Raw genomic sequence first — 13,005 nt, 5'->3', positions numbered from 1 at the left:
TTATTTTAATGTTGGTAAGTATGGGGCCGACTGTCCCCAGCCTGCTCTCGACCAGAACCCACACATAGCCAAGCACAAACATATGGCCTTATGGCTTTAGTACAATGGCGCCAGAGGAGATGGCTGCCGTTTTATGGTCTCCAAACCAATTGTGCTATGTGTGTGTGTTTTCGCATTATGTGTAACTTATTTTGTATATAAATGTTTCTGCCACCGTGTCTTATGACCGAAAAGAGCTTCTAGATATCAGGACCTGGATTATTCACCTCGTACTGGAAGATTTTTTCTTCCTTTAACGAGTCGGACACGAAGGATTTACTTCAGACACCCGACAAGGCCCACATCCCCGTGATTCGCATGAGAAAGAGAGGGAGTAATCGAGGCGCCTTGTAAGGATCCGATGGCGAGTGGGTAATCTGCCTCTTCCATCAGTACTCTTAGCCAACATACAATCATTGGATAATAAAATAGACAAACTACGATCACGAATATCCTACCAACGGGACATTAGAAACTGTAATATCTTATGTTTCACCGAGTCGTGGCTGAACGACGACATGAATAACATACAGCTGGCGGGTTTTACGCTGCATCGGCAAGATAGAACAGCCGCCTCCGGTAAGAAAAGGGGTGGCGGTCTGTATATATTTGTAAACAACAGCTGGTGCACGAAATCTAATAGTCTATAGAGGTTTTGCTCGCCAGAGGTAGAGTATGTCATGATAAGCTGTAGACTACACTATTTATTAAGAGAGTTTTCATCTATATTCTTCTTAGCTGTCTATTTACCACCGCACTCAATGAGCTGTATACGGCCATAAGCAAACAGAAAAACGCTCATCCAGAGGCGGTGCTCCTAGTGGCCGGGGACTTTAAAGCAGGGAAACATAAATCCGTTTTACCTCATTTCTACCAGCATGTTAAATGTGCAACCAGAGGAAAAGACTCTAGACCACCTTTACTTCACACACAGAGACGCATACAAAGCTCTCCCTCGCCCTCCATTTGGCAAAACTGACCATAATTATATCCTTCTGATTCCTGTTTACAAGCAAAAACTGAAACAGGAAGCACCAGTGACTTGGTCAATAAAGAAATGGTCAGATGAAGCAGATGTTAAACTACAGGACTGTTTTGCTAGCAGAGACTGGACTATGTTCCGGGATTCTTCTGATGGCATTGAGGAGTACACCACATCAGTCATTGGCTTCATCAATAAGTGCAATGATGACGTCGTCTCCACAGTGACTGTACGTACATACCCCAACCAGAAGCCATGGATTACAGGCAACATCCACACTGAGCTAAAAGGTAGCGGGACTCTAACCCGGAAGCTTACAAGAAATCGCGCTATGCCTTCCAACGAACCATCAAACAGGCAAAGCATCAAAACAGGACTAAGATTGAATCGTAATACACCGGCTCCGATGCTCATCGGATGTGGCAGGGCTTGCGAGCTATTACAGACTACAAAGGGAAGCATAGCCGTGAGCTGCCCAGTGACACGAGCCTATCAGAAGAGCTAAATTACTCCTATGCTCGGTTCAAGGCAAAAAACACTGAAGCATGCATGAGAGCATCAGCTGTTCCAGACGACTGTGTGATCACGCTCTCTGCAGCCTATGTGAGTAAGACCTTTAAACAGGTCAACATTCACAAGGCTCCCGAGCCTGATGGATTACCAGGACATGTACTCCGAGCATGCGCTGACCAACTGGCAAGTGTCTACATTGACATTTTCAACCTGTCCCTTACTGAGTCTGTAATACCTACATGTTTCAAGCAGACTACCATAGTCTCTGTGCCCAAGAACACTAAGGTAACCTGCCTAAATGACTACCGACCGAGACAGCCTATAGGGAGGTCAGAGACCCGGCCGTGTGGTGCCACGATAACAACCTCTCCCTCAATGTGATCAAGACAAAGGAGATGATTGTGGACTACAGAAAACAGAGGACAGAGCATGCCCCCATTCTCATCGACGGGGCTGTAGTGGAGCAGGTTGAGAGCTTCAAGTTCCTTGGTGTCCACATCACCAACAAACTATCATGGTCCAAACACACCAAGACAGTCGTGAAGAGGGCAAGACAAAGCCTATTCCCCCGCAGGAGACTGAAAACATTTGGCATGGGTCCTCAGATCCTCAAAAGGTTCTACAGCTGCACCATCGAGAGCATCCTGACTCGTCTCATCACTGCCTGGTGTGGAATCTGCTCAGCCTCAGACCACAAGGCGCTACAGAGGGTAGTGCGTACGGCCCAGTACATCACTGGGGCCAAGCTTCCTGCCATCCAGGACCTCTATACCAGGCGGTGTCACAGGAAGTCCCGAAAAATTGTCAAAGACTCCAGCCACCCTTGTCATAGACTGTTCTCTCTGCTACCGCACAGCAAGCGGTACCTGAGCGCCAAGTCTAGGTCCAAAAGGCTTCTTATTAACAGCTTCTAGCCCCAAGCCATAAGACTCCTGAGCAACTAATCAAATGGCTACCCAGACTATTTGCATTGTCCCCCTCTTTTATGCTGCTGCTACTCTATTTATTATCTACGCATAGTCACTTTAACTCGACCTACATGTACATATTACCTCAATTACCTCGAGTAACTGGTGCCCCCGCACATTGACTCTGTACCGGTTCCCCTTGTATATAGCTTCGCTACTGTTATTTTACTGCTGCTCTTTAATTATTTGTTATGTTTATTTTTTAGTTTTTTATTAATACTTATTTTTCTTAAAACTGCATTGTTGGTAAAAAGGGCTTGTAAGTAAGCATTTCACTGTAAGGTCTTACTACACCTGTTGTATTCAGCTCATGTGACAAATAAAACGTGATTAGATTTGATCTGATTCGATGCTACTGATACATACCCTAACATGCCTATTCTTTCTTGGATGGCGAGGCTGAAGCCAAGAAATCCACCAGCCTTGCATGTCACCACAGACTCCACTTCCCACCTCCCCTTCAACACAATACAGTTCAACATGTGACCATTCCATTTCTCAACTTCCAATGCCAGTGCAGCTACCCAGCGCAGCTCTGGGACAAGGTGTGTGTGTCCCAAACGCCCACCCTGTTCCCTATATAGCCCATTAGGGATGCAGCAAAGGCCTTGGGCTGAACCTCCCACTGCTGGGGTCAAGCCACGGCCCACCAGCACTGCCCAGCTACCCCTCCCCCACCCATCCACCAGGCCGGGCCCCGCACCCTAAGTGAGCCGGTGCCCAGCCCCAGACCCGGTGGAGCCACCCCAGCCACATGGGGCAGGCACACATGGGTGCGATCACAGTGACCTAATCCTGCCCCATCTGATACCCATCTACCAGCAGCTCCACCCACACCCTCACCCACACACCACCACCGCTCAACTCTGGTCTGGTTCTCTCCTGCTGCTGCTGCTGTGTGGTTCTGCCGCTCTGCTCCTCCACGACTGGGCCTGTCCCAGCAGGGGACGCACGTCACATGACCACAGCAGAAGTGGGCAGAACAACCTGTGACAGAGGGCTGAGTTCCTGTGTGGCCTCTTGAAAGGCACCAAAACAGCTTGCAATAATGTACAGTGATTCATAATCATGTGACAGAATTAAATGTATGTAATATATGCATTTCTAGTCACTTGTTATAACTATAACCATTTAGAATAAGATAGGCCCTACACCCAAACACATAATTGTAATACTGTGAATGACGTCCATGACACACAATTTTATAACACGCCTCATCCACATTGGGTAGAAGCAAGCAACACAGTATTGTGTGTGTGTCCAACACAGCTCAACCCACTACGACTTCCCTCGCAAACTTTTCAGACGAAACATCGAGCAGCATTCAGTTACATGCTTCACTGTGTGATGCTATGGACCTTCTGTGAAATGACAGGGATTAGGGCAATAGTAATAACGGACACAGTTTTCATGTGTCAGGGGGGGGGATTCCACCTGAGCAATAACGGACACATCAAGATGAAAGCTCCCACCCTTCTCTGAGCACACATGGTAGTTTGGATGCAAGACAGAAGACTCACAAGAGCAAACGGGTCATAAAGTTCCTTACAGAGCCAGATAAAAGAGAGAGCACATGGCAACCTGTCATCTAAGGCCATGCAGAAACCATTCAGCCACCCATCTATAAAATGCCTGTCAACAAGAGAGAAGGGGACTGGCCACCCCTCAGAGCCTGGTTCCTCTCTAGGTTTCTTCCTAGGTTCCTGCCTTTCTAGGGAGTTTTTCCTAGCCACCGTGCTTCTACATCTGCATTGCTTGATCTTTGGGGTTTTAGGCTGGGTTTCTGCACTGCTGATGCGAAAAGGGCTTTATAAATAAATGTGATTGATTGAGAGAAGACAACAAACCCCACAATAACGACTCTCTCTCTCTCTCTCTCTCTCTCTCTCTCTCTCTCTCTCTCTCTCCCTCTCTCTCCGTCTCTCTCTCTCTAACAGGCTTTGTGAACAGACACACCCCATCACCCAACACACTGGTATTTCATAGTTGGGAAAACAGAAGACTGATTTCCTATCTTAACGCCCAGATGCTGTAGATGAGATGACAACACAGTGGACGGGCCAAAAACAACGGCTTCATTCACAATGGAGGCCTCAGTCACTCGTATTCTACTAGCTAGCGCCCAGGAAAACAACGGTAACCTGCCTGAACTTCACACCACTGAAGGGGTGACCTCCCCCACCCCTCCCTCCAGGGCCTAGCTTCCCACCACCACCACCCCCACCCAGGCACCACCCTCCTCCATCTCCCCCTGGCCCTCCACCAGTGGTGGGACACGCTGCTGAGTTCTCACCCCCAGCCTGACAAATACCAATTGGCCAGGGACACAGACACAACAGGGTGAGAATGAGACAGCTGTGGCCCAGGAAGGCAGGCCATTAAAACGGAGACAATCGGCCAAGTGGCCCAGGAGACTGTCACTCACTCTACCCAGGTTACAGTGTCCCCAGCCTGGACACTGCAGTCCCCGACCCGAACCGTCTCCTCCCTATCTAGCTATCTACCTTAATTGTTATATTATCTCCAGTCCCCTATAGCACAGAGCTCAGGCCAACTCAAAGGTGCCCGCATGTTATGTTCAGCCTCCTTCATCTTCGTTCCTCTTGCTTTTCCTCCCCGGCAATCCCTCTTTTTCAGAAACATCATCCTGAAACATCAAAGTGATACCACCCTCTGACATCAAGAATCAAAAGTTATGGTTATATAAGCCGAGGGATTTTTCTCTCTCTCTCTTTTGATGAAAAAGTACAGGCTGTGTGTATATACTTAAAATATGATTCATCTGGGGAAGGTGATGCTGTATGAAAGTGCCATGTAACGGCACTATGAAGTACAGTAACACGAAATGATACAAAACCTGCTTCCCATATGTCACATGACCATTAACCTTCGAGCGGCCTAGCAGACACCCCTGTCATTTATTTTCAGGTAGGTCAACAGGAAGCAATATGAACCTGTCTACAACTACAGTGTCCTAGTAACACGGGGGACCTCAACCCCGGATTGGAATTTGGAAAAGTCAACGATTCGATAATTACACATCAAAGGTGTACAAAGCAGGCTACCGCATGTTCCCGAGGCCTATATTTAGTCCTGCTTGCAAGGTGGAGACTAGGAAGGAAGCCGTTCTATTTAAACCCCCCTGTGCTGTGCCGGCCTGTGTGATTATCATCCACCTGAGCATCTGGGCTGTCAACAACAGCAATTGAGCCTCCGTTTGGTTTGCTCCCGTCAGCCAATGAGTCACCTGGGTGCAACATCTCTTCACCCCCCCACATACACCCCAACTGTAAAGACCTCGCAGACAAATAGAAACAGGGACCCAAAGGCGAGCGGCGAGCGGCGGAAGCCTCTAGTAGACTAAAGAGGAGGGTTTATTAGAGGCGCTCACTTCCAACTGAGACTCTCTCAGATTCGTGAGTAGCACTCTTGTAAAAAAAAAAAAGCGGTGGAGTTATAAAACATGTTAGTCATTGAAACTGTGATTTTGAGTCAAAGACTACTTTCAGGAGAGCTCTTTAATGGACTCAAAATTGGGGTGGGGAGGAACAAGGAAATAAGTGCATTAATAATTACAGCTATAAACGCCTCAGGGGATTCAACAGGTTTCTTATATTTTCTAAATGTTTCCGCCTCTTAAAATAGGCTTGTACACATTTTCTCTTGAGGCTTCTTTATAGACAACTACTTCAAAGAGCTGAGGATGAGGGCCCCTTATCATCATTTGTATTTAAATCTGCAGCCTCTCTGTCATTTCCTGCTGTCCTAAACATTCTCTGACTGACACGGCTTTCTCTGAATGTTCTACTGCGGTCCATACATCTATTCGAGCCGCACTGTCGGTTATGGGCTTGGAAGGAAGCATTTCACGGTAAGGTCTACACTTGCTGTATTCGGCGCATGTGACAAATAAAGTGAGATTTGATTTGATTTTCATTCGGCTACTCTGCCAGAACCGCCACCATCATCCTTGTCCATTTCAATAATCTCATATAATGTTAAATTACATAATAAGGAGCCATTTTGGGGCAGTCAAACATTTCCAAGGAGTTTTTTTGCACGCACACGCGCACGCGCAAGAGGGCCGGGAAAAGCTGCTTTTCTTTAGCGGAGCATAATCCAGCACCACAGTTTCTTATCGTTGTCAGTCAGAGGCACAGAGCCCCAGCCCATGGGCTTGTATGCAGGGATTACAGGGCCTAAGTCAGTGTTCTGCTATTGTTTACCTAGGGACTAGGGGCTAGTTGAACAAGCCAGTGTAAACAGCACTTCACAATGCCAGACAAGGATGTGTGATCTGGGGACGTGCGATCCTGGGCTTTGCTTGTAATGAATCCCTTGATCTGGGGAAGGACTAACACTTAAGGCACAGATAGTTCAGCACAGAAGCAATGCAGAGGCACACCCACAGACAGAAAGAGGGAGAGATACGGAGAGGGAGGGCTGAACTGGTAAAGTTTTTTTTTTTTTTAAGATTGTATCCTGTTTCCTGTATGACGATACTCAAAAAGTTGACTGACGGAATTTAAGCGGAACACCAAAAAGCTCAGTTAAGAGTATTCGTGAAAATTCACTATCCAATATTTGAAACAACGAGCTGGCCTTTTAATAATGTTCACTTGCTCAAGATTCAATACATTGAAGAAACAATGTGAACACGTCCGCGATGAACTGTTCGTTACGTTCCAATTGAACAGGGGTAAGTGGGATATGATTTACAGCCGCCCCAGTCTGTCCGCTAGACATGTTAGCGCCTGTGATCCACACGGTGAACCACATCTTCCACATCACAGGCTCTCTGGGCTCTGATGATTGTCCTGACATTCTAGCCCTCCATGAGCACAGCCCACCGCAAACATCCTCCACCCGGGGCCTCACCACCCGCTGGGATGCAAGGCCATCAGAGAGAAGAGGGAGAGAAAGGGAGGAGATAGAGAGGGAGAGGAAAGAGGAGGGGAGATAAAGAGGAGAGTGACACGGGGAGTAAAGAGGATAGAGGGCAGAAGGAGAAGAGGAGAGGGAATGAAGAAGAGGGGAGAGAAAACAAGTGTATTTGTAGAAGCGAGACAGAAGGTAAGGAAGAGAAGGAAAGGGGTGATCGCAAAGGAGATTCGAAGAGCGAGACGATGGGCTGAGAGAGACGGCTGAGGAGATGAGGAGGAGTGCATTGTGGTGAGGATACCATGAAGAGGGAGAGAGGAGAGAAATAGACAGATCAGGAGGAGTGTATTGTGGCGAGGATACCATGAAGAGGGAGAGAGAGAGGAGAGAAATAGACAGATCAGGAGGAGTGTATTGTGGTGAGGATACTATGAAGAGGGAGAGAGAGAGGAGAGAAATAGACAGATCAGGAGGAGTGTATTGTGGCGAGGATACCATGAAGAGGGAGAGAGAGAGGAGAGAAATAGACAGATCAGGAGGGGTGTATTGTGGTGAGGATACCATGAAGAGGGAGAGAGAGAGGAGAGAAATAGACAGATCAGGAGGAGTGTATTGTGGTGAGGATACCATGAAGAGGGAGAGAGAGAGGAGAGAAATAGACAGATCAGGAGGAGTGTATTGTGGCGAGGATACCATGAAGAGGGAGAGAGAGAGAGAGAAATAGACAGATCAGGAGGAGTGTAGAGGATACCATGAAGAGGGAGAGAGAGAGGAGAGAAATAGACAGATCAGGAGGAGTGTATTGTGGTGAGGATACCATGAAGAGGGAGAGAGAGAGAGGAGAGAAATAGACAGATCAGGAGGAGTGTATTCTGGTGGCTCTCATTTAGAACCCTTCCTCCGCAGGGGTTTGGCTCCTTCAAACGACCCTCTTCTACTGATCCCCTCAAATGAAACAATGTCTTCTGGTAATCCACAGCATTACACCCTTCTCGCGTCACCGCTACACACTCAGGAGGAAGCTTTGTTCACAGAAAAGCTCGGGAAATCTAGTGAAGCATCTGGGATTGTCTCAAATCGCCTTCTTTTGACACTGTATCTGGAAGGACAACTGATATCTACATTAATGTTACAGCCAGAACATAATTCCCTGGCATGTCCCATGAAACAACGCTGTAACAATTGTATTAGGACCCGTTTGGCTTAGAAGGAACACGCTTTCCAGCTTTGTGTTTTCTTTTTACACATTGTAAAATCATTTCTGTAAAGAGAATAGATTTTTGTGAAATTCTTTTGAAGAGTTAATAACATTAATTCTAAAACAATAAGGGGTGCGATTCAACTGTCTGGGGTGAAGAATCAGCTCATTAGACAATCTGTTTCGTGAGGCATTTCAACTAATTGAAGAAATGTACATATTTTTTAACAAAATGGATTCAAATTCTCCTTTCAATAGTCGAATACTAGTCTTATATATTTTAACAAAATGAATTGTTACCCTGTGGATAGTCTAGAGTTTTAACAAGGTCATTTGACATGCCTAAACAAAAGTTCAACAGACAAGAATAAATTGAAAAAACAGAGAATATTTCTTTCATAGTTTCCCGTGAGGTAAATTCACAAATTGCTACCAAAACAAATAACAAAGACAAGCATCAACCAAGACAAAAACCGACAAAATGAACCCAGCTAAAACAATGAGGTGATAGAGCGCCTGAGCTGAGATAGAAGCAGAGTGCCTGCCTCTGGGTGAGGCAAGGTGAAGACAGGCATCACCTTGTTCAACGTAAACATCACAACTGGTAGGCCAAACAGAAGGGGATTCACCACCCTGTTTCCCCTCGCGCCCCACTGCCATGTCCCATGCAATAATCACCATCTACACCATCCTCCCTTCCTTTTGAAGTGGCAGGTAGATAGATCTGCAGCTACAGTACTGCTATTGCTGCCGGGTAATTACAAGGGGAGCAACAAGTGAGCATTGTGTGGAGCCGTGGAGACACATAAACACACAAGGAAGAAAGTGCCCTTTATCCCCAAAACAATCTTTAGAACCTATGTGCTTTGCACTGCGGGGCATTTAAGGATAAAACGGGGGAATTGATTTATAAGAAGAAAGAGGTAGCGACACATTAGTTTCTGGGTGTAACACGGAAAACAATTCAGAGTATTGTGTTTACTTTGTAATGACAGCTTTAGAACGTCTCAATAAAATGTGTTCATTATTTTTATAAATGTCTGATGCATTTTGGAGGCATATAAAGCCACTACGTGGGGCCTAACAACTGGAAGACTGTTTTTGGTCTGTATACAATTCTGTGTCTCACACACACACAGGCACAAAACACACACTTGATACTTTTTGGTCATTTGAGTGGCAACATGACTAGGCCTCATATCCGACCCCGTTTCAACTTGAGCTTCTGATTGTGCGAGCGTTTCTTTCAGAACCCTTGGAGTGTTGATGAAAGAAACGTTATGACCCGAAAAGAAGACCGAAAAGTATGCTGTAAGAAAAGAAAAGAAAAGCCATGCCGAATATGAGCATTTTTGTTCTTCTATTTATTGCAGATATAACAGAATGTGCTTCACCTCATCAAAGATGCATAGTTCCCTTTAACGTTATAAGATACCAATACACAGAAAACATACAACAGTGTGTGCAAAATAAACTTTGTTTTGTGATCTTCTACTGATTCAGGCCATACTCAAACTTGCATGAGGGTGCGGATGTATACTTCATATCAGAGTAATACCATGGCAGTACAGAAATCAAAATCTACTGGAGTACACGTGGCTTGGAATCCCTTTTTCCAGACTTTCTCATTCCCTTACAGTTTGTTGCCCTCGCAATTTTACTTTCAGGTATAGACGTTTCACTGATGGTGCGCCTGACCTGGAATACCAACCCATAATAATGAAACAGAGTGATGAACTCCACATTGTGATGTGGAAGGTAAGGTGATGTGGACTTACAGATGGGGACATTGATCCGTTGGGGATGTATGGGTCAGGCAGCATGAGAAACGGGTACCCCGGATACGCTGTTTTATACATCCCTCCATCTTGATGTTTGGAAACTGTGGAGTGAGACCAACAACAACAACAAGTGAGATAACATGTTTTCTCATGTTCACTTACCTTCTGAATGACTTTCATTTTTGTTGTTGTTGCCCTACTGTAGGTAAAATTGGTATAGCTCAGCAAAAGTATTTTCAACAAATAATGACCGAGAGTTCTTTGACAGATTCTAGGTTACAGACTTGTTTTACTACTGTCACATATTTGTGTGACAAAGTGACAGCCCTAATCTTGCATCACAAAAACAGACAAACCACCATCCCTTGTTGTTGTTGTTGTTTGTCACACACCACAGCGGGCTAACCACTGATCTCTCAAGTCTTGACTGTTGATGGTAACAAAATGTGTGATGCATCTTTACAGGCTGTCCAAAAAAAAGGTAATTGATCCACAGAATATTTTTTTCAACTCCCTTTCAGGTAATTGCATGAGTGGACACATCTTGGTGATTTATTACATTCAAACATTTATACTGAACTAGAGCTCCTTATAAACTTTAAATAGCGTTTAACTTACCTGCCTTGAGGTTCAGCACAGCCCCCAAAAAATATTTGTGTTTTTGACAGAATTGGCCCCATATAGGGGCAAGAAATAAACCTAAAGTAAAAGCTTATGGCTACATTATGCTTTTGGTTTTAGTTAGGTCTTTCAGAATGAAGTTACTTGAAACATTATTACCATGTCATAACCCATGTAGCCCAGGGAATGAAAGCATGTTCACACAATATTGTCAGAAATCCCAGGGAACGTATTTCACTCACTGCGATGCAATTTGCCTACTTCAGCTGCTGTCTGGAAATATGCGAGTTTGTTAACGTTAGTTCTTACCGCCGTCTAGATGCTCCCGGTGTTTCTCTTGATAACCTCTGTGTTCGTTTTGCTGTCCCCGTCTGACCGCCTGAAAGTGTCCAAAGCAATGACAGTAGACATAGATTAGTAACCTGAGAATAACTTTGAACAGGCCAGGCGACAAAAGTTTCATACCAAGACCCCTTAAACAACCGCTTTCAACCTTACCAACAGCGCATAAGAACTATCTCTCTTGTACCTACCGCTGCGTTCGGACTTTGATTCGTCTCGGATTCATTCACCAGAGACGACTTGAGGTCAGCTAAGTCCCTTTCTGTGAAAGCGTTTTCTTGAATTTTCTCATCTTGATCGCCTTCATCCTTAAAGGATATCATTTCATCGTTCGCTCCGAGATCATCTCCTCCGCCGCTGCTGAGCTGAGGCATGTTGCTTTGAAAATAACAAAATATTGTCCTAGCCTAATCAGCGGTGCGCTCCTTACAAAAAACCCGAAACTTTCTATTAACCTAAACCTCCCAAGTTTGTTGCACTCAGATACGGCCAAAGTATAAAACTCAACAAAAGTTGCTCTGCTGTGGAGCGGCCCTGCACGTTGAATGTAATGCAGCCAGGCAGCAACAAATAGTGCATTTGAGCTCAAGACAAGGCGAGGACTCCCAACATCAAAGAGCGCCGACCGGTGATTGACAGATTCAATGACTTGTTGGGGGTTGTACAATTGTTTCCGCAGAGGGTACAGTTCTTAAAGAGACATCACCTAAGAACCTGGGCATTAGCCCATTCATGACGTTTTAACACCTCATCATGGATAGAGTTACTTGTTTTTAACAAAAGGGGACACTTTGTAATCTTTCAGATTATTGTGCATTGATGGATATCTCCCACAACGTTATCTAATGTGTAACATTGTTATAGCATTGTTATATATTGTTATAAACACACACACACACACACACACACACACACACACACACACACACACACACACACACACAGGAGAGAGAGATCGGGGATGTAGAGTGTAAAACTTGATTCCTTCGTAAACAGTGTGTATTTAGATACAACATCTAAAATCATCTTCTCCCAACATTTGGTGAAGTTGTAGAAATATTTATTTGACATTTGTATTTATGTAGTGAGAACACCAGAGACGTGTAAGGACATCCACTGTACCATCAGAAAAAGACTCAATCTCATCAATAAAAGAGACATGGCATGGCTCGCTAGTCTCGACAGCACTTGGATTTTGATTGATGGAAAAACACAACTTGGAAGGGAAAAGATGTAGACTAGGAGTCTGGTATCTTGTCAAACAAGCATCTGTCTCTTCAATTTCTTCACATCAACGCATTTTTTTCATGCTGATACAGTAGCATGGTCTTCTGAGTTTTAATTGAGAAATATTTATACGCTCCCATGCTGTGACTTAATATTTGGCTTAATCTGTTGCCTTGAATGAAAATGATGAACCTCAACTGGGAAATAGAATTAAATACAAACAGAAAATGTGCCTAGTATTTGCATAAAGCTGCATATTTATGCAATATCGGCCATGCATATGAATAAAAAGATTAAAATGAGCTGCTTAATGTATGCAAATCTAAATTATAAATGAGTTGTTTAAACTCCTTGTTTATTCGCTTTGATTAAATATACACAGCTGTTTTTTTTCTCTCCATAGAACCAGTTTCACTATGTGGCTTACTTCACAAGTTCTTGATTCTTTGGCAC

The 13,005-nt window shown here is 44.8% G+C and overlaps 1 protein-coding gene across 10 annotated transcripts in view; it reads right to left on the bottom strand.

The window, feature by feature from the left end:
• tcf7 (transcription factor 7) overlaps positions 1–11,940 on the bottom strand; it is a 76,022-nt gene extending 64,082 nt beyond the window's left edge. For all 10 annotated transcript variants that reach the window (XM_064978802.1, XM_064978804.1, XM_064978805.1 and 7 more), the window contains exons 1-3: positions 11,517–11,940; positions 11,293–11,362; positions 10,360–10,463 (exon numbers count right to left, since the gene is read on the bottom strand). In XM_064978802.1, the coding sequence (XP_064834874.1) occupies positions 10,360–10,463; positions 11,293–11,362; positions 11,517–11,699 (357 nt within the window). In that variant the 5' untranslated portion in view covers positions 11,700–11,940. The remainder of the gene's footprint in view (positions 1–10,359; positions 10,464–11,292; positions 11,363–11,516) is intronic.
• Between the last annotated feature and the right edge of the window lie 1,065 nt (positions 11,941–13,005).

This window comes from Oncorhynchus masou, chromosome 11 (genome assembly GCF_036934945.1).
Source record: "Oncorhynchus masou masou isolate Uvic2021 chromosome 11, UVic_Omas_1.1, whole genome shotgun sequence".
NCBI lineage: Eukaryota > Metazoa > Chordata > Actinopteri > Salmoniformes > Salmonidae > Oncorhynchus > Oncorhynchus masou.
Note: the sequence above shows the minus strand (reverse complement) of the source record. Positions and strands in the feature narration are given on the sequence as shown.